Here is a 26,494-nt window from a genome sequence, read left to right on the forward strand (position 1 = left end):
AATCTGTCGCGAGAGTGACGATGCAACAAATTTTCAACACCCTTTTCTATCGATTAGCGTAGTTAACGTCTCGACACATTCTTTCCATCTCTGTTCCGATTCTGCACAAGGAAAGATGCAAGGCTTCGCGAGAGAATGAAAAATTTTATCCACGGGTTCTTTTCGGGGAGAAAAATAAATTGAAAACCGGATTAGCGGCCTACTTGAATTTTAAAAATGCTCGATTATTCGTGTCGATGGTGCAACGACACCTCAACAGCCGGGGCTTTACGCCGGGAATTTTCCACGACGAGCTTTCCGCGCGAGCTTCGACCTCGCGTCACGTGAGATTCGATTTCTCCTCGATGGAAGGCTGGGCCTTTCTACTCGAAAAGTTGAATCGATAAGAAAGAAGAAGAAAAAAAGAACAAAATTCCCCTTTTCTTCACATCTTGTATATATCATATATAATAATTTCAAAAATCCAATTATCGAAATTGATTTAAATTTCTACAATTTAATATATATATAATAGATTTAATAGAAAAGAATGGATTTACAATTTCATCAATTAAACAAATAAAATTTTTAACGAAGGAAAACAAATGATTAAAAGAATAATAATTAAATCGGAAGGGAAGAAAAACTAAGCTAGTTAAGCGAAAAATCAGAGTAAAGGGCATAAAAAAGAAGGAAGAATCAGCCGAAATTCCAACCGGTGAAATCGTTGCGGGTTAGACCCGCGTCGAGAATTCGATTGGATTTGAATGAGAGGAGGACGGGTTGCGTTGCGCGCGGTGGATGAAAGGAGACGGGCGGTGTATGGCGGGAGCTTGGCTGGCGAATGAACGAGGAGGACGAGAAGGTGGAAAGGAAGGAACAGAGGGACGGGCAGACGACGAATGGCCGGGTAACCCAGATCGGATCTGCCCAACCGATCCTACGGAGAGAGACTCGCCAGTTGCGCTCGAGTCGACCATCGTGCACGGCTTCTCGAACGGGTTTGCTTCCATTATTCCCCGTCGTGCACGCGTGCTCCAATAATCCTTCCCCCGATAACAAATCTGAAAAATCTGCCTGGAATAATCGTTAAAGATTAATTACGTTTGATTCGGTTTGGACAAGGATCGTACACAGGCTTCGATGGCCGACCGGATACGTTTACGACGCGACCACGCGAAGGGGAAGAATCTGGTGTGAATTCTCGAAACGAATCCAAGGATCAGGATTCCGCCGATTCCTGTTCAACAAATATCTCTCTGCTACACTCGAACCAGATATATAAAGGTAAACATGGATGGATAGAACGTTTAGAATATACGTGTATATATATGTATTAAAAGATCCGTTGCACGGGATCGTGTTGTTTTTATTCAGAATCGATACTGTTACGCTGTTCACCGTAAATCTTTGTGCAAAAGCTTACGATTTCTCACACTTTGTTTCTAATACGAAATACAACTTAAATACTCTGACATTCGTACCAACTATAATTAATTATCGTTAATAGTAATAAAACTCTCGTGTCCCCTTACAAAAATTATGTAACAAATTAATTTTTTTTAAATTAATTTTAACAAACTAAAAAAAACCCTGAAAGATCGACAATAATAAAGCACGTTCTTCGATCTTTCGTCAAATCGATTGAAATTGAAACAAAGGAAATGATTGCAGGAACGAAAACGAGCGAGCCTCCGAGAGACCGAGATGCAGCTACATTTCGGCGGTAAAAGTAGCTAGCCGAGAGGAGAGAGCGATAGAGACAGAGCGATACAAGATAGAAAGAGAGAGAGAGTGAGTGAGAGGAGAGCGAGCGCGGCCCAACGATGCGCGTGACGAGAATCTTGTCGGTGTTGGCGGTCGCGTGGCTGGCGTCCGGGGTCAAGGACCACGTGGCGGCCTTGAACGAGACCAGCCACCACAGTCCCGACCAACCCATCGAGAACGAGGTTTCGTTGGACAGCGGCGAGACCACGACGGACCACCACCACCACCCCCATCAAACCGTGCCCGGCAAACCTACGAAACTGGACGTGAACGTGAACCAAATAGTCCAAACGGACGACAGATCTCGATACCTGGCCGAGGCTACGGATCCGAACAACTCGACGTCCCCCGTTTCTCGAGGAGGGGAAGAAGAGGAAGAGGAGGGGAGAAAGGAAGGGATTGTTCGCCTCGTCCTTGGGGACGATCCGGCCGGCAACGCGTCGCGGATAATGCTGGGGAGCGGGGACGGGAGGAAGGGCGAAAAAGGTAAAGAGGAGAGGCGGCCGGACGCGAGAGAGCACGTGGTAAAGATGATACGTGGTCTGAGGAAGGATTTAGTAGCCGGTAGAAAAGCTAGAAACTTCTTGAACGGTGAGTCCGCGTGAACGTGTCACGCTTTCGTAATCCTCGCACCGGAGCGGATGCTCGATAGGGAGAGGTGGTTTATTTCACGCAGCGTCGCGATTATTCTTCTTTTTATTCTGTGTTTGTTTGCCTTATTCGCCCGATTTTGCACAGGGATGGAACGATCGTCGACGAATCGGTCGAGTTTCGAAACGAAACGGGCGGGCGATCGGGTCTCGATCGTGATCTCGCGATATTTGCTATTATTTATCCATTGGAGCAATGATTCTCCTCTTCGTCGAGAAAGTAGGCAAAGTTCTCCGAACTTTTTTCTTCTGTAAAACGAAAGTACTAAGTTTTCGAGGAGAAGAAGAATAAGTTTTTTTACTGGAAGTCTACTTTCCTTGGACGAATATTTTTCGTGGACGATTTGGATTACGATCGAGGCCCGGAAGCGAGCTTCTCAGAAAGAGAATTAATCTTCGTTGGCAAGAAAATCGTTGCACGTACACGCACAGAGATCGATCGATCGAATGGACGCCCGCCATTGTCGAAGAATTACGCTTTTCACCAACGCACCACCAACGATCTTTTTTTTAGCTTTCTCGCTGAAACATGCTGAAACAAAAAAAAAAGAAAGAGAGAATTAGCTTGGTAATCTCACCTGCTGATTTATTGGCAAAAATTAATCAAAAAACGTCGATGTTGGTCGCTTAATAAATAAAATTTCGATTACAGTCGAGTCGAGTGTGAAATTTCAGAGTGAGAGAAAGAGAGAGAGAGGCCGATGGCTGCAGCAGCATGGCTTGCAGGACTAACCGCAGTGCTTTAATACGCTACGTACTTTTGCTTTCAGCCATCTTTCAGGGAAAGAGTTCCTTTTTAACAGGATTCGGACTTGGTTTTCTAGCATTCGGCCTGAAGAAGCTGCTGCTACCTCTGATTTTCGGTGTACAGATCATTAAGAGCGTCCTGCTCGCGCTTTTCCTGCCCAGCATCATAGGGAGTATCGGTAATATCGTCGGCAAAGGTGAGTGGTAACCTTCTTTCTATCAAAATTCTATCGATGTGACGCGACAAATCTCTTCGATCGATTCAGGGGTTTCCTCGTTCGCTCAATCGTCGCACACCACGGCCCAACCCGAAGAGAATTTCGAGTTCAAGGATAATTCCGACTTGTACAACGACGACTATTTGACCAGGCAACCGGTGGGGACTCTACCAGCCTCCGCGATGTACGACGAGACCATGATGCAGTCACAAAAGACGCCAGAAATCGCCTCGAGATATTCTTTCACCGATCACAGAATGACGCATGCTAATGCAGTCGCTGATCGTTATTACACCAGGCACGTCGCAGCCAATGGACTTTCTAAAAAGCAAGATTTCAAGGTAAAGACTGTTATTACGATATTACTCTTCCATTTATCTTTTTTACATATATATATCGTTTGATGAAAACTCATTCCCAATTAGAAAAGAGTTACTGCTATTCCATTTTTTTCAATCGAGATTTGAAAGAAAGAAAGAAACAAGGAAAGTTAGAGAAATTTTATAGAATAGTAATTCGAATCAAGGTACAAGATGAGCTTCAATAAATTTAATTTTAGAATTACTTATTTCAATATAAGTATGAAAGAGGATTTAAAAGTAAATTAAAGAAATTTCTTTAATTGAAGATTGTTTTACAAATCGCCCGTCAATTTCAATTAAAATTGAAATAAGTCGTAACGAAGGAATTCAAAGTTGTTTAAAACAAACTCTTTCAGGTGTTCCACGAGATTCCAACGAGCTCGTTGCTGTTGACCAACTACGATCCTTTCTACTCTCCCCTACTGTCACGGCTGGACGCGGTGTTCTCGCGGCTCGGTCACACGAGCGAAGGTTGCAGGGAGTACGCCGTGTGCGCCATGTATCGAAGCCCTGCCAGATACGCGCCCTACTCGAACCTCGTCTCGGCCCAATTGTCCAGGGAATTGAACGAGCTGAGGAGGCCGAGCAGCGACAACCCGGACGTGCTCAGGTTTTTCCGTTACATGAAGGCTGCCAAGGACGGCCAGGACGGCGTCAAGTGCGAGGCCGCCTATTCCAATTGCGCGTTCGCGCGGGAGGATCAAAGCCTCAGGCAGAATCAGGCGATGCTGGCCACGTATCAGGACATCGACAAACTGGTGCACGCGAGGAAGTTGTAAGAGACGGGATTCGACGAAACGAGATGATTCGAATCTATCTTCGACAAGACTTTTCGAATAATTATATCATTTCTCGTAATTCACGGGGTAACCGAGCCAGGTGTTTTCGAGCGTGCGCTCCAGTTTCCAAATGGCATTCGATATGTAACGGAGTTTCTTGAGAACGGAGTTTGAGGAGAAATATTTTTTTATTCATCTAGATTATCCTATATCTCGATTGAAAGATGATTTTTCCTATTCAAATATTCTGACATTCCGATATCCTACCCGACTAGTCCAGTTCTATGCGGGCATCGAAATCTCCTTCAACGTGGAACATTCCACGAAAGGGATCTCCTCAGGTTCCGTTCAGAAAGATGCAAAAAAGTCTCGAGGCATCCACAGCTCGGTTATCTACGCGTGTCTACACGATGATCGTTTCACAGGGCAATTATATGATCGGTAGTAGTCCGGATCAAAGACAGTTAAATCGAGGCAATTTCGATTGAACAGGGGCTGGCAACGAAAGAACGTCGATAATTACGCGTCGATAACGGTACACGGATATGAAACGCGTGTATCGTTATCACGAACGTTATATAGGGGGGGGGGGGGGGGGGGGGACTCGTCGTGGATCCGACGAATAATTATCTTCTCGAATCGAGAAGAGACACGCACGGTTTATCAGGGAAACAGTTTATACCGCGTGTTTCTCGATATTTCGAGTTATCTTTGAATCGCCGGCGTCGATGATACGACGAGATCTTTGAATAAAGTTTGATTGTTAAAATAATTTTTCTTTTCTTTTTTTTTTTTTTCGATGAAATCGTTCGTCGACGATTCAAAGAGTAAACAAAGATGAGAGAACAAAGTGGAAAATCGAAGTGGTATGTGATATATATATATATATATAAAACGTAACCACCAATTTTCCAGCAAAGGAAAACGAGCAATTCCATTTGATTTAGCGGTTTAATTAATCGGCAAGATCAAGCCAATGATCACAGTGGAGTGGAGTTGGAAATCGTGACCAACACCTTTCGTTTTTTTTTTTTTTTCTTTTAATTTAATTTAGCCGTTTAATTGTTCGCGATAATCAGGAGGGATCCAAAGCTCCACGGATTTAGTTTATTTATTTATTTATTCTTAAGTCAAGGGTGAGACTTGTTTGGCTGTTAATTTTGAATTAATCAACGGAAGCGCGGGGATGATGTGAACATATTCCTGGGCAAAACTATTATTTATTAATATAATAACATTTCCATCAGGGTCGGAGAGAGCCGGCCCGACTTCTGGGTCAACCGAGTTCTTTGTACAGTGCGTCAATAAAATTGTGAATGCGCTACCGATTTCTTCTTTCTTTTTTTTTTTTTTTTTTTTTTTTCTTCCGTTTTACGAAACATATCGGCACACATCATTCACGGTAATTTGGAAACGGTATTATTCAACGGTATTATTTCAATTATATATATCAGGATGTTGATGTACTTGTTCATAGTTTTGGAGGATAGGATTTCTTCACGAATTAATATATGTATTATTTATTCGAAAAATTATTAAATATGAAGCGAAATTGCAATGGATTTTAACAATTGGATAAGGAAATTGTTTTTTTTTTCTATAAATCTTGTTTATAAATTTGTCTATCGATCGAATTTTCTTTTTCTTCAACCTCCAAAGCTGTTTCACGAATATCATCAACTCGATAAAAAAAAAAAAACGAAGTTCCTTTTGTTTTCGCGAAATTCGGGATTAATAATGAGCGAAAAATTTTGTATTCCAGTCTCGATCGCCAATTTCGTTTGCCGTGCTTCCACGAAAGGGTCGAATAATCTAGAATTTAAACAAAGTTTCGAAAGAATAGGTTGGAGAACACGAAAGGAGAAAACGAAAGGAGCAGGCTCGATGACGCACGCTCGATTACTTAAGGAAAGTCCAACGACTTCTTCTCGTTCTCGTCACTCTCTTGCTCCTCCCTCGAAACCGACTTGTTCCGGATCCCACATCCGGGGACCGCTTTCACTTTCGGATTTTTACATGCTCCCTTTTCTGCCCCCGCACGAATCAGCCAACCTACGAATCCTTCTCTCCTCTCACTCCACGAGCCTCCTCGAGCCGAGTATATAAATAAAGAGGAAAGAGACGCGAGCACCGATCGTCTCTAAATCCATCCTCCATTTTGCATTTTGAATTTACGTCAGGAGAAGGTGAGACTCCATTTTTCTTTTTTCCCCTCTCTCTTTCGAAAAAAGAAACTTCGAAACTCGATTTTTATATAAATCTGAAACAAAGAGAGAGATTCTACGTTGAAATTCCATCATTGTTAGAAACAGCGAGACTTCTTTGATCGATAATTCCGAAAAAAAGAATCTTTATCCAATATTCAACTCTTATTATATTATAAAATCGAATTATTTATCATTTGATTAAACGATTGATCGCGATTAACGAATCCATTTCTCAAAGTCGAGATTGAATCGGATTGAATCGAATTGAATTAATCTAAAGCAATTAGAAACGTTACAATTAAGAGAAAAAGGATATTAAAGTCGCGCACGGTGAATGAATTCGGTTCGAAGAGAAGAGAATGCGTGATCGGCGTGACGAATGCGATGGACGCGCGACCGGAATACAAGGTTACGGAACCCGGTTCCTTTGAACCAGGACTCGCGATTGGTCCGCCGAGGTAACGGAACTTGGAGATCCGCCGCGTGGTTAACGATCCAACTCTTGTTGGGTCTCCGACAGACGTTCGACCGCGGTTCGTGAATCACGATCGCCGTGATTCTCTTCTTCTTCTTCTTCTTCCTCCTTTTTTTATCCCCCTTCCCTCCCCCTGGAATCGTGGAATCGATGTCGTTACCCGATCCAGTCGCTCCAGACGAGGTTTAGAGCGCGATCCATTTTTCAAAATCCATCAATTCATTTTCTTCTTCTTTTCTCTCTCTCTCTCTCCTTTATTCCTTTCTTCCTTCCTTTCTCGAGTCGAAAAACAGTGCGTTTCTTTCGATAGAAATGGTATTCGGTTAAAGGACGTGTATTTGATATATATATATTTCGAGAGGATGTCGTCGCGGGTGTGTCGATAAAGGAACGTGATTGCAGGAACTGTTCAGAAGAATGCGACTAGTGCAATTGCCGGTAACGAAAGGTTGCGTGGTGTTGTTCACGCTGTTGGTACCGTGCCTGTCGGTCACATTCGAGGATGGAAGTTCCGGATCCGAGGCACGCGGTGAGTCGTTTCGAAAGAAATGAGTCATTTCGAGAGAATCGATGAAAAGAGAAATTTCGAAATTTTTCATCGATCGATAAACTTCATCGATTTTCAGAGAATCACGTGGCGGAAGAACAGGCGGCGAACAATTTCAACAAGACGCGGCAAGGGAAGGGATTGTTCGATTGGTTAGGCGTGGATCGAGACGTGGATCCTTACGTGGCAAAGACGGATCAAGGATGTTTGAACGGCGATCTCGCGGAATGCTTCAAATCTCAGGCTTTGCGTTATTTCTCCGATTTCTTCGACCAGCCTCGCTACGACATGAACGAGCGCGTGAAGGTAGTCAGGATGTCGAGTAACGTGGTGCGGCAGGTCGATCGTCAACCGTACGAATACTCCGGCGAAGCCAGGTACGAGCCAAGAATTTCAAAAAAATATATATCAATTCGTTTTACGAATATATACATTAATTTCTCACGATTTTTCTTTTCAGGTCCACCGACTCCGAATGGGATCAACTGATGAAGTTCGCCCTAAGAAAAATCGAAAAGTTCGTGAAAACGGTGGCCATAGAATTGCACGTAAATTCGGAAGAAACTGGAGAGAACGAAGTGTACGCGCCACGATTCCTGGACGAAATCGCCGACGAAATCGATACTCTTGAGAACAAGAAGGATACCCTTTTCTGTGAGCAGAAACGAATAATTTATTTATCTCGTTGCAAAGTTTTCCAAAATTATATTACATTCTCTTCATCTCTACGTTCAAACTTCTTTAAAGTGTATTTATTTATTTTTTGAATCTAAGTTTCTAAATATCGTTATTAATATTATATTTCTTTCAACAGCTCGTAATCAATTCAAGAGACTTCTCATCCCCATGCTGATCGTGTTGAAGCTGTTCAAACTGAAGCTGCTCTTGTTCCTGCCTCTGATCCTCGGTCTGGCGTCCTTCAAGAAGTTTCTAGGCTTCCTCGCGATCGTGATACCCGGTTTAATCGGCTTCTTCAAACTTTACAAGCCGTTTACGCAGACTTATCATCCACCCGTGTACACTCAAAGCGGCATAGCTTACCCGTATCACAAGGAAAACAACGGTTATCCTTATCCCGGGGAACATCACGGCCCTGAGTATCCAATTGGATATCACAGAGATGCCTATGGGCAGGAACTTGCTTATCGAGGCTATCGAGATTACCAGTCGTAAATTTTTTGAAAATTTTGCTCCATGCTCGCTCTCTTTTTTTTTAGATTATACGAATACGTGTTGACCTGATGTTGATGATAGTATTACGATGATATTCCGTACAATGGTACAGTCTTTTGTAGTATTACGTTCGGAATTGTATCGAAGAAATCTTTGCAAAACTGTTTCATTGAAAATTTTTCCAAGGGATACGCTCTCTTTTTAGATTATAAACCATTGCCATCGTTGAACACGCAATAGTCGCTCGTTTCGAATATTGGACGTAGCTGTGATGTCCACTTTTCATTTCATGAATTTGAACAAGTTCTCTCTACATGTGTGTGTATGTGTATGTGCGTACGCGTATGTATGCTATGTGTAAGTATGTATATATATACAAAGAACGCGAGTGTATAAGCAAATAATAAGTTGTGATAATTTATTTTGTATACATTTAGGATTTTAAGATTTTATTATTTTTTCCAACGATCAATGATTCATAAATTTAATTATAGGCGTACGATTCGATCCACGCATTATATGCAATGATTATTGAACGAAATAAAAGGAATAATATAACGGAAAACTTTCTCAAAATTTAAACGACAGTCAGCTGCCTTCTACTTCTTTACTTTTCATAAATTATTCACGCGGCTATTTCTTGTAATAATTAAAATTAATAATTAAGTAGTAAAAACGGATTATAACAAAATTTATTGCGGAATTAAACGACATTGTTGTTGTTGTCGTCGTCGTCATTGTCATTGTCGTCTTCGTCGTTGTTGTTTCATTGAAATATCTCTTTGAATGGAAAGTTGCTCGAAGCGTAGCTGTCGTATAAAATTTTATTAATATCGGATTACTTGTTTTCATGTTTCTCCGCGTTCCCTCCACGTTTAAGTTTTCTCAATCGTCAACAAAATATGGGACGGCTGTGACAAGTTTACGGCCGGAGAAGAGCCATCGTGCATCTTTATTTTGCACGTCGATGATGACAAACCGTCGCCACCGAAAAAAATATTATCCCGATGTATGTAAACACAAGTCATGCATAAGAATTTGAATTCTCGTACCTTTTTTCTCTTCCAAGAAATCTCTGGACATCAGAGACTCATACTTTTAATTCTGAATTACACAATTTCTGAATTAAAAAATTTCTGAATTACACAAATTACTCTCGATCCAGATAAGAGAAGGTTATGATATTTTGACGTATTTCCAAACTCACGAATTTCTTCAAAAATAGATTAAATTGAAGAAAAAAAAGCTTTTCGAAAAAATTACTGTAACTTCTATTTCAATCTTCATAAATAGTATTTTAACTTCATTACGATTTCCCTTCATTTTTTTTTTATCCTTTCCAGGATAAAATAATTTCCTGTCGTTTATTAACTTGCAACCCCTCTCCCTTAAACCCCCATTTTCTTTCGTATTCAAACATTTCCACACACAGTCGGAAAACCAGTCGTTCTCCAAAATAATAGCCTCGATCGAACAACCAACCACTTCACATTCTTTCGTTCTCCGAGTCTCGTTCCTCCCCTCTTTTTCTTCTTCGTGGATGGAACGCGATAAGCGGGTTTGAAGTCGCGTGAAAATCTTGTCTCTCTCTCTCTCTCTTCCTCTCTCTTCTTCTCTCTCTCTCTCGTCGTGGAAGAAAAGGTGGAACGAGAGTGCACGAGGCAACCGGTTCGACGCGATTCTCACTCGCGATCCAGAGAATCGGATGGAGCGGACCTGTTGACCAAGTGGCCTCGTTCGAGCCAGAAGACCGGAAACGGCCGATACACGGAAAACACGGAAAGTCTCGCGCAAAAACAATCGATTTTACGAACCAGTTTTTACATACTCATCGAGATACTCACAATGGAATCGTCGCTTCTCGATCGATCTTCCTTCTTCAGGGAGAGATTCTTCAGGGAGTAGAAAAAATTTGGGAAATTGAGGGAGAGAAGAATGATTTAGGAATGATTAAAGTCTGGATACATAAGAGAACGCATTTAACTTTGTTAATGATTTTCAGCTACGTTTCTTAATTATTTGATGCTCTTTTCGAAGATTCGTGTAAGTAGATTTTTTTTTCTTCTTGAATTCTTAATCGAATTCGTTAAAATTTATCAAAACCTCGAAATGGAGCGTGCTCTGTAATTTCAGAGGAAAAGAAATTTCTAAAACGGGACGCAAACTCGTCTCTTCGTTTCATCCAACGAATATATCGCGATAATAAACGAGCGGAGGAAACGTTGATGATTTCACTTTTAAATGAAATTGCCTGCCACTTTAATACTCGACGATGTCTCTCGAACGAATCCCTATAGACAAATGGAAATTGACAATAATTTAAGAATTTCGTCCATCCGTTGTTTTGATGCGCGGCAAGGGAAGCGAAATTTCCTGTGTGCGCGTGCGTGTGTGACACGGTCGATCAAATCGTCGATACGTCGACTGGTATCAAGCGAGGAAAAAAAAAGAAAAAGAAAAAAAGAAATGAGGGAACAAGGTTACCGAGGAGAAAGTTAACGAAACAGGTAGATATCAAAGGCACTCGAGCAATGCAAATCGACCAAAGATCGCACGTGACTGTTCGCCATCTTTTTTCTTTTTCTTTTTCAAACTTTGTCGATTCTTCGTTAGTTTCGTTTAAATCTATCGGATCGGATAGAAATTTTATAGAATATGAATAATATTTGCGGAGAATTTTAATCGATTATTCGCCAAAATTATGATTCGAAAAAGAAATATGATTTTTATCAAATACTGAAAGGAAAAACTATACAAGAAAATGATTCTTTGCAATTGTAATTTTTCCTTCTTAAAACGAAGTTACTAACGAAATTTTATTAGAGGAAGGATTTAAGGGGGAAATTATTGTTAATGAATTGAATATAAAACGCTTAGGAGACTGAATATTTATATATATATGTATACACGTCGAGTTGGATGAACGAGAGTTTGGCACGAAAGTATGCCTGCTTTTACCTGGATGAATGTAACCGATGATGTACATACCTGCGATTTTCCTGGTCAGTTCCTGGTGTGTTTACTTAGATAAGATGCGATTTAACGAGTGGATATTCTCCAGAAGACGGTTAGGATGTTAAACATAGCCTCCAGAAGAGGCCAAGGTAAGGCGCGGTGTCCAATATGATAATTCGTACTTCGTACAAGTGATCGTTGTACGAATGTTGTACAACCTCTTTCTAGACAAAAATTCCAATTTCACGCGAAAACTTCGATTCGTATTAATAATATTCCGTTAAAGTCTCGAATTTTCTCCAAAATTTAAAAAAACAACATCGATCGATCTACAAAAATCTTGAAAATAGAATCTTAATAAATTGAGATCTCGTTGAAAATTCGATCACCCACGCTGTCCTATGGGCGTCCAAACGAATTGGAATTCGGCGTAACGGTCCTCGAACCTTTAACCAAAAACACCTTCAGGGCGATTGGAAGATCGAGTCGACGTCGAATAATCGTTTGCCATATACGAATCCGCGGCTGGCACACTTCTCGTCCCTTTTATTTATTTATTTTTTTCTTCAACATTCCATTTTGCCTCTACCAAGCTCGCATCCACGAGTTCTTCAACGCGAGTGAAAAGAATCGATGCGATTCGAGCAGAGAAAAAAATTCGATCGACGTTCACGACTCGAAATGGAAATTGTAACGCGGAAATCTACGATCGGCGATCTCGGTGTACGTTTTCAGGTCATGCGGATTAGTTTCGGTATCGAATTTTAATTTCACCGATCGGGAGGAATTAGATTTCACTGGGTGATTTATCGAGCGGTTGACCGATTATCTTTGGAAATTTGAATATTTGAAAGTTTCGAGGGGACGGCGTCGTTTAACGAGTCGAAAGTCGGATAAGATTTTAATAACCGGCCGAAAATTTTCTACCCTTCCAACCGAGAACAAACTCGAACAAATAAAACAAAAATATAGATCCAAGAAAATCATTGAGAATTACGAGAGATCTCGTAATTCGATTGAACGCGTCCAACCTTTTTCTCCCCCGTCCGGGAAAGTAGCAACAGTTTACCCGATTCAAGAATGAAAAGCGGATATCGGATATACGTTTTTCTTCACGCCTAGTTTTACTCGGATCTCTCGGCGACATCTCGGCGATCCCCTTGATTTCTTTCCTAACTTCAACCGCGAACTGTTCCCTCGAAGTCGCGCTGTTCATTCGAAACGCAAACAACGGCACCAGCTTGAACTTGGCATTCCAACTTTCTACCGAATTCATCACTGTCCGAACATCCAAGAAAATCCGTTTATTTACTATTTACCACGCTCATCATCAACTCTTTTTCACCGCGCTGCTCAAATATTTGATTTTCTTTATCCCACCACCACCTCCAGTTGATCGATCGTTTCCCGTGCTCGAATCCTCTCGTCTGTCTCTCAATGTACTTCCTATTTCCATCTATGGGTGGAACGAGTTGGAGGGATAATTCTTTTATTTTTATCCGGGTTAAGACACCGAGTTTTCCCAACGATTAGGGAAAAGAGATCGCGCGTGTTATTTCTTTCTTCTTCTTCTTCTTCTTCTTCTTCTTTTTCTTACGATTTAAACGCTCGAAACCAGGCAAAAGAAATCTTGGGCCGCGCGAAGTTGCGCAGCAATCCTGCGGAAGGAAGGAGGCTCCGAACTTGGCACACTTCGTCTGCCACGCAAACCCTCCTCCTCCTCCTCCTGCTCCTCCTCCCATAATTGTTTCTTGTTACGGCACGCGATATTTACTTTCTTTACGAGCGTAATATAACGAGGGCCCCTAGTAGTTAGTTGCTTTCTAGAATATTTTTCACCTCGATTCCGATATATCCTGCGCCGGCCCACGAGTCACGAGATCGTCCCGATCTTCCTTCCCTCCAAACGAATCTGGAAAAAGAAAACTACTATAACCGATGAAATAATCCACCTGAAACTTATCCCCAAATTACTTCATTATCTTTCCATCTTAAATCAAAATCCTCTTACGAATTGTCCCAATCGACAACCCCTCTTTCTCTTCCTAAAAGACTCCCAAACTCCAAGCTAACCTAAAAAAAAAAAAAAAAAAAGAAAAAAGAGAGTGAGAGAAGAGTTGGAAATTGCGTAGAGAATATATCGTGTACATCATAGAGATGGCGAATCGATCGCGACACCGGATGGATGCATCGGCAGCCTCGGTCAAGTGTCTAACAAAGTGGCGGCCGCTCGGCGTGCGTTCCACATCCGTGACACGGTTCTCGCGACACGACGGGTCTCGTGGCTGGACACCACCACCGGGAGAAGAGTCCAGGAATCGGTCGCGCTTGTGTTGGTTCGACGACGAACCACTCGCGACGACCTCCACTCTACACCAATAAGTACTCAAACACCACCACCCGGAGGTGTCCCGAGGTGTCCGGCAAAGGTGGAACCAGTTTCGATCTCCTCTCTCGGGGGTCGGCGCTCTTTTCAACGGCCGAGATCACTGCGCCGCGGAGGGACATAGGAGGAGGGGGGGCGGGAGCGGGGGAGCACACGGTGGATCCCACCACCACTGTGCTTTTCCCATCATGTGACCGGCAGCCAACCTCGTATCAAAGGCAAAAGTGGCCGCCACCCGCCCCCGTGTATACTCCTCCGTGTGTGATATCCCTGGCGTGTGGTGGACGACCCGGTGCGTTGCCGCGCCGCGTTTTCGCGTGCACGCATATTCGGCCTACGGTTTGCCTACGGTATATAAAAGCGGCCGGGGCGAGACGACCGGGTTCAGAATACTCGCTACGCTCGATCCACGCATCGGGTGGTGGACCCGCCGCCTTCGGTTCGAGACAGGAAAGGGACAGAGAGAAGAGGGCACGAGGCACCCGTGCTTCCTTCCACCCGCTCCGCTCGTCTTCTTCGATTTCAATTTTCGTGAGTACCTCGCGAAAGCTTTGTCCTCTCTCGAGAGAGATCAAGTTTCTTGTGGATCTTTGGAATTATCGAGAGTTGTTTTGCCAAATTTTTCTTCTCTCGATTGGAATTCGAATCGAAGTTTTTTTCGTTGATTCGCAGAGAAAGAGAGAGAGAGAGAGGCAGGATGAAGGTAACAGTGTTATTCCTGTCGATCTCGTTGCTGGTAGCCCTGTGCCCGGCAACCCCGTTGACGGAGAAGCTCGACAAGATGAGCGTGCTCGAGCAGCAGTCCGTGACGCTAACGGATCGGGCCAAGTACGAGGAGGAGCTTCTAAGGAAGCTCAACTCCAAGTGCTCGCAAAACGACATGAGCAGTTGCGTGATGCTCAAGCTGGTCACGTACATGAACAAGCTGCTGAAGAAGGCGTCCATCAAGTTGACCGACGACATCGAGATAAGAAAAACGAGCCAAGCGTCCGAGGAAGTGATCACGTTCGAGGCAGGGAGGAGCAAAGACGATGAATCCGAGGTCCTCGACCTCGTCGCCAACAAGGTGTACGCGTTCGTCAAGTCGAGGAGCATCAAATGGAGGATCCTGCCCGAGGACGACGTAGTGGTTTCCGCGTCCGAGGATGAGAACGGATCCTTGAACCTCGGACTCTCCATCGAGAGGGCGGATAACGTTCCCGTACAAGATGGTAAACATATTCTTCTATTCCAATTAATAAATTTTCATCTTTTAATGAGGGACATTTTTACTTTTATTTCGATTCTATATTATAAAAATCCAGATCTGGAGGAATCTATTCTCCAATAAAGATATTCCATCATCTATTTTAATTAATAAATTTTAATCTCTCATTGAGGGACATTTTTACTTTTATTTCGATTCTATATTATAAAAATTCTATATCATCAAATCTGAAGGAATCTACGAAGGAGATTTTTATTTTTATTTCGTTCAAATTCGATTCTATATTATAGAAATCCAGATCTGAAGGAATCTATTCTCCAATAAAGATTCCATCGTCCACTTTTAATTAATAGATTTTAATCTCTCATTGAGGGAGATTTTTTATTTTTATTTCGATTCTATATCATAAAAATCCAAATCTGAAGGAATCTACAAGAGAGATTTTTACTTTTATTTCGTTCAATATTATAGAAAGATCTGGAATCTATTCTACGGTAAAGATATTCCATCATAATCCAATTAATAGATTTTAATCTCTCATTGAGGGAGATCTTTTTACTCATATTTTATATTATAAAAATCCAAATCTTCAATCTATTCTTCTCCAGTTACGCAAGTTGCTTAACTTATGTTCATCTTCTTCCCTCGACTTTTACTCTCCCCCCAATTGTTTTGGTTCCTTCGATCCGGATATCATCACGATTCCAAAACCATTGCGAAAAATTATTTCGAATCGAGTTCGTTTCTTAAAGAAAGCGAAAGAATATGACGGTTGATGTTGCAGGCCGTGGCAAGAAGAACAACAACATGGGCCCGTTGATCGCGGCTGCTGTGCTGAAGATCGGTCTGATCGGAGGTCTCGCCTTTAAAGCGCTCGCGCTATTGGTCGGGAAAGCGTTGCTCCTCTCCAAGATAGCTCTGCTGTTGGCCGGTATAATAGGCCTGAAGAAGCTCTTCTCCCAGCAGAAACACGTGACGTACGAGGTGGTCGCCCATCCTCATCACAGCTCCAGTCACACGTTCAGCTCGGACCACGGCCACGGCGACAGCTACTCGAGCGGTTGGGCCAGAAGTTTCCACGGCCCCCAGGAGCCCATTTCTGGTGTTCAGGGCGACGCTGCCCACGAGCTGGCCTACTCGGCGCACACCAAGTAAAAAGAAGAAGAAGAAGAAGAAGAAGAAGAAAAAAGAGATCCCAGTGCGACTCGGTTGACTCGAAATTTTTCTCGGCCAAAATTTTCCACAATTTTTCTTGCCAACACGCTCTTCTTGCCTCTCCATTTCCCTTCTTCCTTATATCTTCGTTTATATCTCGTTTTTGTTATCCATTTCTTCTTCATCTCTCTCTTTTGAAACGAGACAACTCTTTGCTGTTTGACCGTAGACTTGGACAGATCGTGACAGAGTTTGGACAGAGTTTCTTTAAAATAATTTTCAAATTGGAATATGTTGTGTTTACATCGATATTTCCATCTCTCTCTGTTGATACAATTTTTATTCGCGCCAAAAAATTGGTAAAACCTCCTCGTTTTGTTTTTTTACTTTTAATGCCGCGTTTTTCGACGCTTGGCAGTTGAATTATATACGCGAATATATATATACGATCGAGGAATCGAGTTCCCACGAGCTCATCGAGCGGTCGGATCACGTTTATAGGTAGACGGACGAACGAGACGCACCCATCGACACGGAATTACTACTACTACTGTTGCTACTATTACTACGCACATACCGACGAGTGGACTGTTTCCATAACAAACTGTAACTATACTCTATTTATCGACTAATTTATGATTAACTTATTCGCCACCGCTACGCGGGGCCCAGAACTGTAAAATAATGTTATTATTTACGTTGTTATTTACTTGTATAAATAATTTATTTATTTTGTTGTTATTTATATATATACACGTTTGCATCTAATCTTGTATGGAAAAAAAAAACTAGTCCAATATTTGTGTTTTCAATTTCCCCATCCCTGTCGTTTTGTTTAATTTATCCGATATTTATTGGAATTATAAAAAGAAAAAGAAGAAGAAGACTGTATATAAATATTATTGAAGAATGCGTGGCAATAAAAATGAATAATTGTTTTACTTAAAAGGTAGGTGCAAACGAATTCTCGAATCTGAATTATTTGAATCATTGTAATCACTTGGATGATTACAGAGATTACACGTTCACCTTTATCGTTTCTTTTTATCGCTGTTTATTATCAAAGCCAATCGTGATTAAATTCGAATAAGAAATTCTCGACCGAAACTCTTAGTACAACTTTTAATTAGACGAAAAGAAGAAGAAGAAGAGGAATGATAAACGTAACGTAAAAATATATATATCATTCTAGATCCAGAACGAAACATTTTTACCAATTAGCGAAACGCGGTTACATACAGATCGAATACAATTAACAGGTCGATATTAATTAGCGCGAAAATTAATGGAAAATTTAATTAACGCTTCCATCTTTGCTTATCTTGAGAAAAGTAGCAGGAAAAATGATCACACACGGAACGAAAGTTTCGATAAATTATTTCTAACTGTTCGATAGGAAAAATATGCGCAATATATTCGTGGTATTCGTCACGTCGTGCTCCGCTTTGCGGAACTTAGCGGGACTTGCAACACCACCAGATGGCGTCGACCTAGGAATTTGACTCGACTCACGACCAATCTTCGAGCGTATTTTGAACCTCTTCCTCGTTTCTCCAATTTTCCAATTTCGTTTAAAATTTCCACCGTTCTTCACACGCAAAAAAAAGAAAGAAAATTACGTATCAAACGATTCAAAAACGAATGGAATTTCTTCTTCGAGCAATCGAATATTCGAGATAAAAAGAAACGAGAACTGTCTCAAGATTTGAATTATCCCAAATTCTCGACAGAAGAAGCGTCGAGGTGGCCCATACATTTTCGGAAGGTGTCGGAAGAGACGAAGGGAAAACGAAAAAGTAGCCGTGGATCCACGGAGGCATCTCTCATTCAAATAAACCGTCCCCGTTTCGCCCGTGGCCGCTTTCTCCGCCTCGATCGGGAAGGATCGAAAAGAAGAAGATGACGACGATGGCTCGCGATAAGGGACACCCAGGAGAAAAAGAATCTCCTTCCCTTCTCCCTTCCCCTTCCCTACTCCTTCCGCGCGATCAACTTTCGGTTTCGGGTATCGGAGAGAGGCGGACGTCGTCATCGTTGACCCAGTTCTCGATATTCGTAAATTGGAGAGAAGAAGAGGAAGAAGAAAATATCGACACGTGGATCACGAAAAATTCGAGGATCGATTTAATCGAGAGAAAGAATGCTTCAAACAATTTAATATCATCTTTCTGATAATTCTAATCGTTCGAAAGCAATCGAAAGGATCGAGATTATTTTTCTTTTCTTTCGATGTCGAATTTATTATTATTATTATTATTATTATTGTAACGCGCGCGAATCGAAAATTAGTGGCCTGGTTTCGTTTCGGAAGCGCGTTTTCGCCCGATTCGGAGAAATTCGTCGCGAGAGGAGAAAGTATCCGTGGACGTATCGATCGTATCTTTTCTTATTATCGTCGTAGAAGGATGTTGAACGCGTCGTAAATGGTGTCGACCGGTCTCTGCGTCTGAATGATCGACCGCTTGTTGCCGACACACATTTCGTCTATCGAAAGGAGAAAACGTCTGCGATCGGTAGATTCTCGACCGGCTCGTTCTAAATTGTCCTCCTCCCTCGCTTATTACGGAAGTATAATTCTCCCGGGGAGAAACCCGAGAGCCTGATTAAATTCCCTCTCCCTCCCTCCCTCTCGAATTTTCAACACGAGGAAAAAACAAGGACACTCGAGTTTACACGTTTGAAAAACTTGATGATCATTACACAGGATATTAAAAGCCGTCGTTAAGGGGAAATTTACGATCGTAAAATATTAAATTGAAGGTGTTGGATATAATTAAAGACGGCTACTTTGACTGGGGAGAAAGAAAGATAATTGAATTCTAAATATAGAAGAGTTGACTAAGTACAGTTAAATTGCTGTAACCAAGTTTGTAAATTAGAAATAATTAAGAAACTTACCACCGAGGAACGAGACGAGAATGAGAATTTTCAAATTTTCGACGATATTTCGAATTTTTTCTATATTCAACGTACGATCGTTGCGATCGTACCATCCCCTCCTTCTCCCACCCCTCTCTTAAATATCCTAAAAAAAGATTTCCATAACTTATCCACGACGAGAAAAAGAAAAAAGAACGAAGCGGAGAACGACGAGAGAACCACTCGATCCTCTCCTCGAGAGAAAGACGGAGAAAAGGACAAGGAAAACCAGGAAGAAAGCCTGTCTCATCGTCGATCGGGTTTCAAGGATACACGATCGTCCGTGTGGCGTGGCGTCGTGGCAAGGTATCGAGCGAACGGTATCAAACCGGGCCTAGTTATACCAACCATCCAACGTGTACACCGCACGTATACACGTATATACGCCGCGGTGTATCGTTCAAGCGGCACGCGAAGGGAAGTGGAACAGAAGAGAAAGGTATGCGGCGGCAAGATGAACTAGTTTCGTTCACCGGCCTGGTGCGTCGATCAAGCGCCGATGGGACCGATTCCTTCACATCCCGTCTCTCATCTCACACCCGAACCACCTGTTGTCCCTCTCTACTCCTCCTCCCTCGGGGGAATCAAGTATCCCCGGAGGAGGAGGAGGAAAATTCTCTCTTCGTGGAGAAGGGGGGCGCATCGATGCCTCCATCGCGTTTCCATTCAAAAATTCACGAACGCGTTCAAATTCAAATTCCAGGCGATGAAAAAAAGAAAAGAGAAAATTTAAACCAACTCGAGGAAAATCCAGGTGGCTGGAATAATAATAATAATAATATGTGGCGCGGATCTCGTGCAGCTAATTGCGGATCGAAAGATATATATATACATATAAGGGGGACGGGGAGAAGAGAGCGCTTTACCGCGCTTGCCTTGTTACAACCGCGTTCCGAGATTCGAAATCGGTTACGTTCTCTTCTGCTCCACTAAATCGCGGAAAGAGGGAAAGGAAGCCGTTTGTTCCGTCCGTTTGGGCGGGGTGTTGTACAGCGCTAGTATCCAGTGATCTAGAATAAAGGGAGAGCGAGGATGAGAGAGAAGAGGAGATCGAGAGAGACGGGGGAGGAGGGGGCGTATTGGCAGCCAACCGCGGCGTAACGCTCTGAAACGCTTCGGAAAAATGAGAATTAAAAACCTGGGAGCAGGAGATGATAAAGATTGAGAGGCAGGAGAGGAGATTAGACAGAGAGAGGAGGAGGAAAAAAAACGGGACGGGGGAGAGCGGGGGCGAAGGAAGAATCGCAAGCCCGACAACGGCAAGCAACGAGCGAGCAACAACGAGAAGAGGAGAACGGTTCGAAGCTGCCGCTCTCCTTGCTTCTTTTCCTTTTTTTTTTCTTCCCCCTTTTCTTTTTTCTCCTTTTCCTTTTTTTTTTCCTCTTTTTCATAGTTACAATCACCGACCGGCACGTACAACTTATATATAAACGAGATTTCAAATCCGCCTAGATGCACCACTCGGACCTCCGCCGTAGGTTCCACAGGTACGGTTACATATATATATATATACATATATTCGTCGAAGCGCGTGTCTCTTCTACGCGGCCGCCGCGTGTCAATTCGGAGTGCAGAGTCGGAGAAACAGCAACAGCAAGGGGGAGCCATGGATTGGGCAAGGATCGCGTTCACGCTTCGCTACGGGGAGAGACGCGGCCGTTGCTTGGCCATCTGTCTGTCCGTCGTCTGCGTGTTTTGCATCGCGAGTCAGGCTGACGCGGCGACGACCAACAACAACGAGACGAAGGACGCATCCGGCTGGGCATCGGCTGGATTCCCGTCGGGAGCCGATTGCTCGGGCGCGGACCCGTCTAAGAATATTTCTGTGTCTTGTTACGGGATCAGGATCGTGAGGAGGATCGTGCAACAATTCTTGGAGAGGTCGAGCCAGGAGCCGAATCTCGAGATATTGGACGGAGTGAGTTTGGTCGAGGTGCCGGCCAATGCCGCCTCCTCCCCGTTCAGGAAAGGGAAGTTCATGAAAGGGTTCGGGGGCGTGGGAAGCTTGATGCAGTTTCTCGAGGGAAGGGAGTTGAGGATCAAACTGCCCGCCCTGTTGCCGCAGAATCTCGAGACCGCCCTTCAGGAGAGTTTGCCGGTCGATCAAGGTTCTCATCCGGATGATTCCATTCCATCGAAATCGGTATTCGGCTCGTCTTCACTTATCCTTCCCTCTTTTTTGTATCGGTTTCAGCGAGACGAGGAAACGGCGGAGGATTCGGGGGCGGCGGCGGCGGCGGAGGATTCCGCGGCGGGAAGAAAGGCGGCGGCGGAGGGATGATGATGCTGGCTCTGATGATGGGTAAGACGATTTTTCGAAATCAACATTTTTTTCTCCTCCCTCTCCGCCTGAAAAATATTTCTCTCTCTCTCTCTCTCGACAAGAGATATAATTAATTTACCTGGTTTATTTCTGCGATTTTCAGGCAAGATGATGGCCGCGCTAGGATTCGGCGCTCTCGGTCTGCTGGCCATGAAGGCGTTGATGGTGTCCGCGTTGGCCCTGATGCTCTCGTTGATCGTGGCCGTGAAGAAACTGGCGAGCGGGCACGAGAGCGGCGGCGGCCACCACGTGGTGTACGCGCAGGACGTCGGCCACCACCATTACCGGAAGAAACGGTCCTCCTCCATAGGCGAGGAGGACCTTCCTTACAGGGGATACGCTCACCTGTTCGCCGACTCGAGGGTGTCCTGATCCGAATGTCTTGATCCCAAGATCCCGCGCTGGACCGGCTTCGTCGCCTCTTCGAGACGAGACAGCAGCACCGATACGTTTGTTAATTAATTAAAAAAAAGTCGAGGATGGGAGGGGAAGGGGAGAGAGAGAGAGAGAAAGCACGAGAAGAGACGAGACGAGACGAGGACGGGCGACACTGGACTGGTGACAATGACATTGAGACGATGGAGGTAGTGAGACGGACGAAACACTTGACGCTCCGTTAGAAAGTGACGGTTTTAAAGATTCTCACACGTGACACGTAAAGTAAAGAGTGTTGAAAACGTAACGATCGGTTGTGATGGATCGCGCGACACGCGAGGAGCAACGACGAAACGAACGGGCGCTGGAGAAATCCGAGCTTCCTCATCCAAGCTTCTACTTGACTCGAAGAATAATTTATTTGTTATCCCTTTCTTTCGTTCTCTCATCTGATTCATTTCTTCATTTCTTCCTCTTTTGTATTTATTTATTTATTTATTTATTTATTTATTTATTTATTTATTTATTTATTTGTCGCAACCGAGCAAATAAAAATTTCTATCCAATTTGTTTGGCTGAAAAACAAATCGTGTGTGCGTCTGTTCCATTCTTCTGTCACTTTCCGCCAATAAAAGGGAGAGAGAGAGAATAGAAGAATTTGGCTCCGAATATAGATGGAAAATTTGTACAAATTGCCCGTGATTTATTTTCTATTAAGAAAAGGGAAGAAAATTCGAGAACTGAACCCGATTAATTCGATTGGAAATTACATTGGGCCAGATATTCCGCTCCAGTTTGTCGCTCGAGCATAAAAAGAAAAGAGAGAAGAAACTCGAAAATCCGTTCTAGGATCAAGAGAGAAGAAAAATTTAAAATTCTATTGGAAAAAAGAATTGATAATCGAGAACAGTTGAACCAACGTGTATTAATATCCGATCGAATATATATATATATATATAGGAAAATCGGCCGATCGAGGAAAGTGTGCCAACGACTCGCCATTTGCCGTGCGTTGCATATTTCACTTTGCTTTCCGCGCTCGCGATTAAACTCTCCCCCTCCATTCCTAATCGATCGGATTAACGAGCATAAAAGTGGCAAAAAGCCACTTATCACGGCGCGAATCCCTCCTCGCGTGATCCGGATGTCCGCGTTGGCGGATGGTTGTGGGTAATCGTGTCTCGCAAGTGGCACAAACCGATTGTGTAAGAAATCGTGCAAAGTGAAACGTGGCCGCTCGGTTTCGACCAACGTCTCGCGGCGCGTGATCGCAATCGCCGTCATCAAACTCGAATTAATCCAATTAATTAATTAATTAACAATACATGTATACACATAAAACTCCAAGTTAAACGAACAAGTTTATCGTTTGCATTATCCTTTTTCTACCAGAGATTAAAGAAAATTTTACGAGAGATCGAATCCCTGGAAAATTTCATTGTCAAAAAAAAAAAAAAAAATTGATTTGGAAATCGAGGCCTCGAACGAATATTCGAATCTCGTTTCTCGGAGAAGGATTCGAAGCCGCGGTCGAGCGGCAGAGTCGGCTCAGCTTTCCAGAGCCTTCCTCTTTCTATGCACCTTCCCAACTCCCCTCCCTCCCCTCCTCACTCGAGCCAACCCGTCGTTCCCCTACCTCGAGGCCCCGTTTCTTCGTCGAGTCGCGTTCGAAGCGAGCACAGAGTGTCTGGTGGGAGGATGAGCGAGGAGACCGAGACCCACTGGCACAGATTCCACACACACTTCCTCTTTTTTTACGTTTGAAATATCATAAAACGGGGGAAACGCGGCGGTAATCGGCTCAGATCATCCAGTGAATGCCGCGCACTCGTAACAAACGGCCGATGAACCGATCTCCCGCTACGTTGGCCGGAAATGAGACTCGAATTGGAATCTAAATGTTTTTCGAACGTAAACAGTTTCGTCCGATCGATTTCTTCTTTTAATATTATTATCGTGCTTTGTCTTTTATCTCGTGTCGAAACTTTCTTCGTCGATATAAATATAAGTTTTCTTTGATCGATCGATTTATCTTTCGATTAATACAGTAATCCATCATCAACTTTCTCGAATGATAATAAAAAGAAAAATGAGATAGAAAAAAGTTTCTTATCGATTCATTTCACTTGAATTTCTCGAAGGAAAAATTCCTCCTTCTTTTTTTTTAAATACATATTGCAATTTATATATTCATTGTCTTTTACTTTTTACTGCCATCAACTTTCACACTTTGTTTTCTGTTTCCTTGATTGGTAAACAAGTTTCCAACTTGGATTTTTTTCTCTCTCTCTCTTTTTTCTTCTTCTCTCATTTAAAATTTGCATAAATATACTTTCCTTCTCGAACTTCATAACTTCGCAACTGCCGCGTTTCGCTTTCGTTCCCCACTCTCGAGAAGAAACTTCCTTCCTCCTCCTCCTCCTCTTCATCTCGGCGATGCGGCCGAGATGATCAAAAAATCGGCGCCCAATTCTGCTCTGCTTTCGAACAACGCTCGCGAACAATGCAACGCGAACGACGCGGCGATTAAAATTTTACAGCGCCGTAAACTCGAGCGACCAGCCAACTCTGCCGCCTTGCCGAGGGAAAACGAAAGTTGGAACGTTTTCGTGAATGGACCCCGGCAAAACGACAGAAATCGCGATCTTCGAAACCGTTCCAATCTATCTTCGGAAAGAAACCACTATTGAGAGATCATTTTCGTTCCTCGACCTACTTTTCCCTCTTTTTTTCCGAATTAAGAGATCCTCCCGGACTTTTTTCTTTCTAGAATTTAAAATATTTTTGCCCGATCGAAGCGACTTTTCGAGAAATCGGAGAAATTCTAACGATAAATTCGTCTAAAAATCGACGATCGAACACAGTAATATTTCTCTTAGTGAAAGAGTAGTCCGTTACATTCCACGGTTATTATCCGTTCGACGAAAAGGAAATTTAAAATTCAAATGCCGGCCGGTGTCGACCGATTTTACGAATGTACGCGCGCGTGTCAAAGGCGATTCATGCTTCACCGTGAATAACGCCACTGTTCCGAATAATCAGAAATTTCTATGTAAACTAACAGGGTATGTATTAGAGAGGATCGATACGAATGGATGGAACATGTCCGATTTAAAAATTGTTTATGCAAATGGTTTCGCGCCGGGATTCGGGTCGGATGATGATTGATGAAACGGCAGAGAGATTTTTGAAATTCCTGCGCGAAAGAATTTTCTCCTTTCTCGTGCGGGAAAATGGATCTTTCATAATTCAACTCGATGACGTCCTCGGTGAATTATCGAGAAAAGTTAGAGAATCGTCGAATAATGGAACCACAAACTATTTATTTTCCCGTTTCTTTTTCTTTTTTTTTTTTAATCTCTAAAATCGATTCGTTCTTTGAATCTGTCGAACAGATCGATGAATGGAATTTTCCTATCGCGGAAAAATTCTATTCAAAGCAATGAATATTTCTAATGAAAGAAAGAAAAAAATCACTCATTCCATTAATTCCACGAGAGAGAAAAAAAAAAAAAATACGGTAGTCTTTACACGTTCCTCGACCGATTTACTCGTAAACTCGTCGCTACGACTCGTTACCACGCAACCAATTCGTGGAACGATAAAACGACACTTTGACAAATCTTATTGAATTCTCTCTCTCGTCTCGATAATAAAGGATTCGTCACACTTGTTGAATAGACGACGAGTCCACGTACGCGCGAAAAAATTAAAATGAAGAAGAAGAGAGAGAGAGAGAGAAAAAAAAGAAAAAAAGAATCCGTCGATGATCGACAGAATCGAGAAAGCGGAGTGAAACATATTCCACCCTTTCGAAAAATATAAACTTCAACTCGGCTCGAAAACGCTTCAACTTGCGAACCAATGACCGTGGAAAACTCCGACTAGTTACAATTTTCCCCCCCCTTTGTTTCCTGTTGACCGACTTGGCACAATGTATGATATTTTCGTTCGAAAAGTTTGCAATTTCGAAGTTGAATCGTTCGAGAGAGGAAGCTCGGGGCAAATTATAAGGAATTTGCGTGGAAAATGTTGCGTGCATTTCTGGGTTAACACCGGATCGGCCAATCAAGGGACCGATCCTCGTTTCTCTGGTTCGAGTGAAATTCTTTGGGCGAACCAAGTGTATGCGAAGCGAGTCGAGGTGGAGAGAGAAACGTCAACTTCGAGGCTATAACGTGCGTGCACGATGACATCTATTTTCGAGTTCTCTCTCTCCTCTTTCTTCCTTCCCTCTTCTTCTTTTTCTTCTTTTTTTTTTTCCCTCCCA

At 42.9% G+C, this 26,494-nt stretch overlaps 4 protein-coding genes and 1 long non-coding RNA gene across 10 annotated transcripts; 4 read left to right on the forward strand and 1 right to left on the reverse strand.

Annotated features, from left to right (window-relative positions):
* The first annotated feature begins 876 nt into the window (after nucleotides 1-876).
* On the forward strand, nucleotides 877-5,096 carry LOC102655520. 4 transcript variants are annotated; one of them, XM_006560988.3, is made up of 5 exons: nucleotides 877-1,266; nucleotides 1,654-2,337; nucleotides 3,167-3,340; nucleotides 3,410-3,702; nucleotides 4,080-5,096. In XM_006560988.3, the coding sequence occupies exons 2-5, from the start codon at nucleotides 1,806-1,808 to the stop codon at nucleotides 4,500-4,502; spliced, it is 1,422 nt and encodes a 473-aa protein (XP_006561051.1). In that variant the 5' UTR covers nucleotides 877-1,266; nucleotides 1,654-1,805; the 3' UTR covers nucleotides 4,503-5,096. The 4 variants fall into 4 exon arrangements, with proteins under 4 accessions (XP_006561051.1, XP_006561054.1, XP_006561052.1 ...); XM_006560991.3 differs by having other exon boundaries at nucleotides 878-1,266; nucleotides 1,654-2,232; nucleotides 3,221-3,340; XM_006560989.3 differs by having other exon boundaries at nucleotides 879-1,266; nucleotides 3,221-3,340.
* Nucleotides 5,097-6,105: 1,009 nt separating this feature from the next.
* On the forward strand, nucleotides 6,106-9,083 carry LOC725622. The gene is made up of 5 exons (XM_001121449.5): nucleotides 6,106-6,688; nucleotides 7,587-7,713; nucleotides 7,811-8,108; nucleotides 8,192-8,385; nucleotides 8,546-9,083. Exons 2-5 carry the CDS (start codon nucleotides 7,602-7,604, stop codon nucleotides 8,902-8,904), a joined length of 963 nt encoding a protein of 320 aa, XP_001121449.1. The 5' UTR covers nucleotides 6,106-6,688; nucleotides 7,587-7,601; the 3' UTR covers nucleotides 8,905-9,083.
* Nucleotides 9,084-12,371: 3,288 nt separating this feature from the next.
* On the reverse strand, nucleotides 12,372-22,014 carry LOC102654656. Of its 2 annotated transcripts, none has more exons than XR_003306143.1 (3): nucleotides 21,929-22,014; nucleotides 13,834-13,932; nucleotides 12,372-13,771 (listed from the first exon to the last, which is right to left on the reverse strand). It is a non-coding gene; the product is annotated as an uncharacterized LOC102654656 (long non-coding RNA). The 2 variants fall into 2 exon arrangements; XR_003306142.1 differs by having other exon boundaries at nucleotides 12,372-13,785.
* On the forward strand, nucleotides 14,532-17,051 carry LOC725660. 2 transcript variants are annotated; one of them, XM_001121482.5, is made up of 3 exons: nucleotides 14,532-14,776; nucleotides 14,918-15,456; nucleotides 16,237-17,051. In XM_001121482.5, exons 2-3 carry the CDS (start codon nucleotides 14,943-14,945, stop codon nucleotides 16,605-16,607), a joined length of 885 nt encoding a protein of 294 aa, XP_001121482.1. In that variant the 5' UTR covers nucleotides 14,532-14,776; nucleotides 14,918-14,942; the 3' UTR covers nucleotides 16,608-17,051. The 2 variants fall into 2 exon arrangements, with proteins under 2 accessions (XP_001121482.1, XP_026301196.1); XM_026445411.1 differs by having other exon boundaries at nucleotides 14,610-14,775; nucleotides 14,915-15,456.
* LOC102655709 lies at nucleotides 21,133-23,641 on the forward strand. Its single transcript, XM_006560993.3, has 3 exons — nucleotides 21,133-21,634; nucleotides 21,721-21,828; nucleotides 21,953-23,641. The coding sequence occupies exons 1-3, from the start codon at nucleotides 21,133-21,135 to the stop codon at nucleotides 22,219-22,221; spliced, it is 879 nt and encodes a 292-aa protein (XP_006561056.2). The 3' UTR covers nucleotides 22,222-23,641.
* The last annotated feature ends 2,853 nt before the right edge of the window (nucleotides 23,642-26,494 follow it).

This window comes from Apis mellifera, linkage group LG15 (genome assembly GCF_003254395.2).
Source record: "Apis mellifera strain DH4 linkage group LG15, Amel_HAv3.1, whole genome shotgun sequence".
NCBI classification, from domain to species: Eukaryota; Metazoa; Arthropoda; class Insecta; order Hymenoptera; family Apidae; genus Apis; species Apis mellifera.

Coding starts and splice junctions, on each gene's coding strand:
- LOC725622 (XM_001121449.5), top strand. CDS start 7,602: ATGCGACTAGTGCAATTGCCGGTAACGAAAGGTTGCGTGGTGTTGTTC. Junction 7,714..7,810: donor TTCCGGATCCGAGGCACGCG/GTGAGTCGTTTC, acceptor ATCGATTTTCAG/AGAATCACGTGGCGGAAGAA. Junction 8,386..8,545: donor CAAGAAGGATACCCTTTTCT/GTGAGCAGAAAC, acceptor TTCTTTCAACAG/CTCGTAATCAATTCAAGAGA.
- LOC102655709 (XM_006560993.3), top strand. CDS start 21,133: ATGGATTGGGCAAGGATCGCGTTCACGCTTCGCTACGGGGAGAGACGC. Junction 21,635..21,720: donor GAGTTTGCCGGTCGATCAAG/GTTCTCATCCGG, acceptor TATCGGTTTCAG/CGAGACGAGGAAACGGCGGA. Junction 21,829..21,952: donor GATGCTGGCTCTGATGATGG/GTAAGACGATTT, acceptor TGCGATTTTCAG/GCAAGATGATGGCCGCGCTA.
- LOC725660 (XM_001121482.5), top strand. CDS start 14,943: ATGAAGGTAACAGTGTTATTCCTGTCGATCTCGTTGCTGGTAGCCCTG. Junction 15,457..16,236: donor TAACGTTCCCGTACAAGATG/GTAAACATATTC, acceptor TTGATGTTGCAG/GCCGTGGCAAGAAGAACAAC.
- LOC102655520 (XM_006560988.3), top strand. CDS start 1,806: ATGCGCGTGACGAGAATCTTGTCGGTGTTGGCGGTCGCGTGGCTGGCG. Junction 2,338..3,166: donor AGCTAGAAACTTCTTGAACG/GTGAGTCCGCGT, acceptor TTTTGCTTTCAG/CCATCTTTCAGGGAAAGAGT. Junction 3,703..4,079: donor CTAAAAAGCAAGATTTCAAG/GTAAAGACTGTT, acceptor AAACTCTTTCAG/GTGTTCCACGAGATTCCAAC.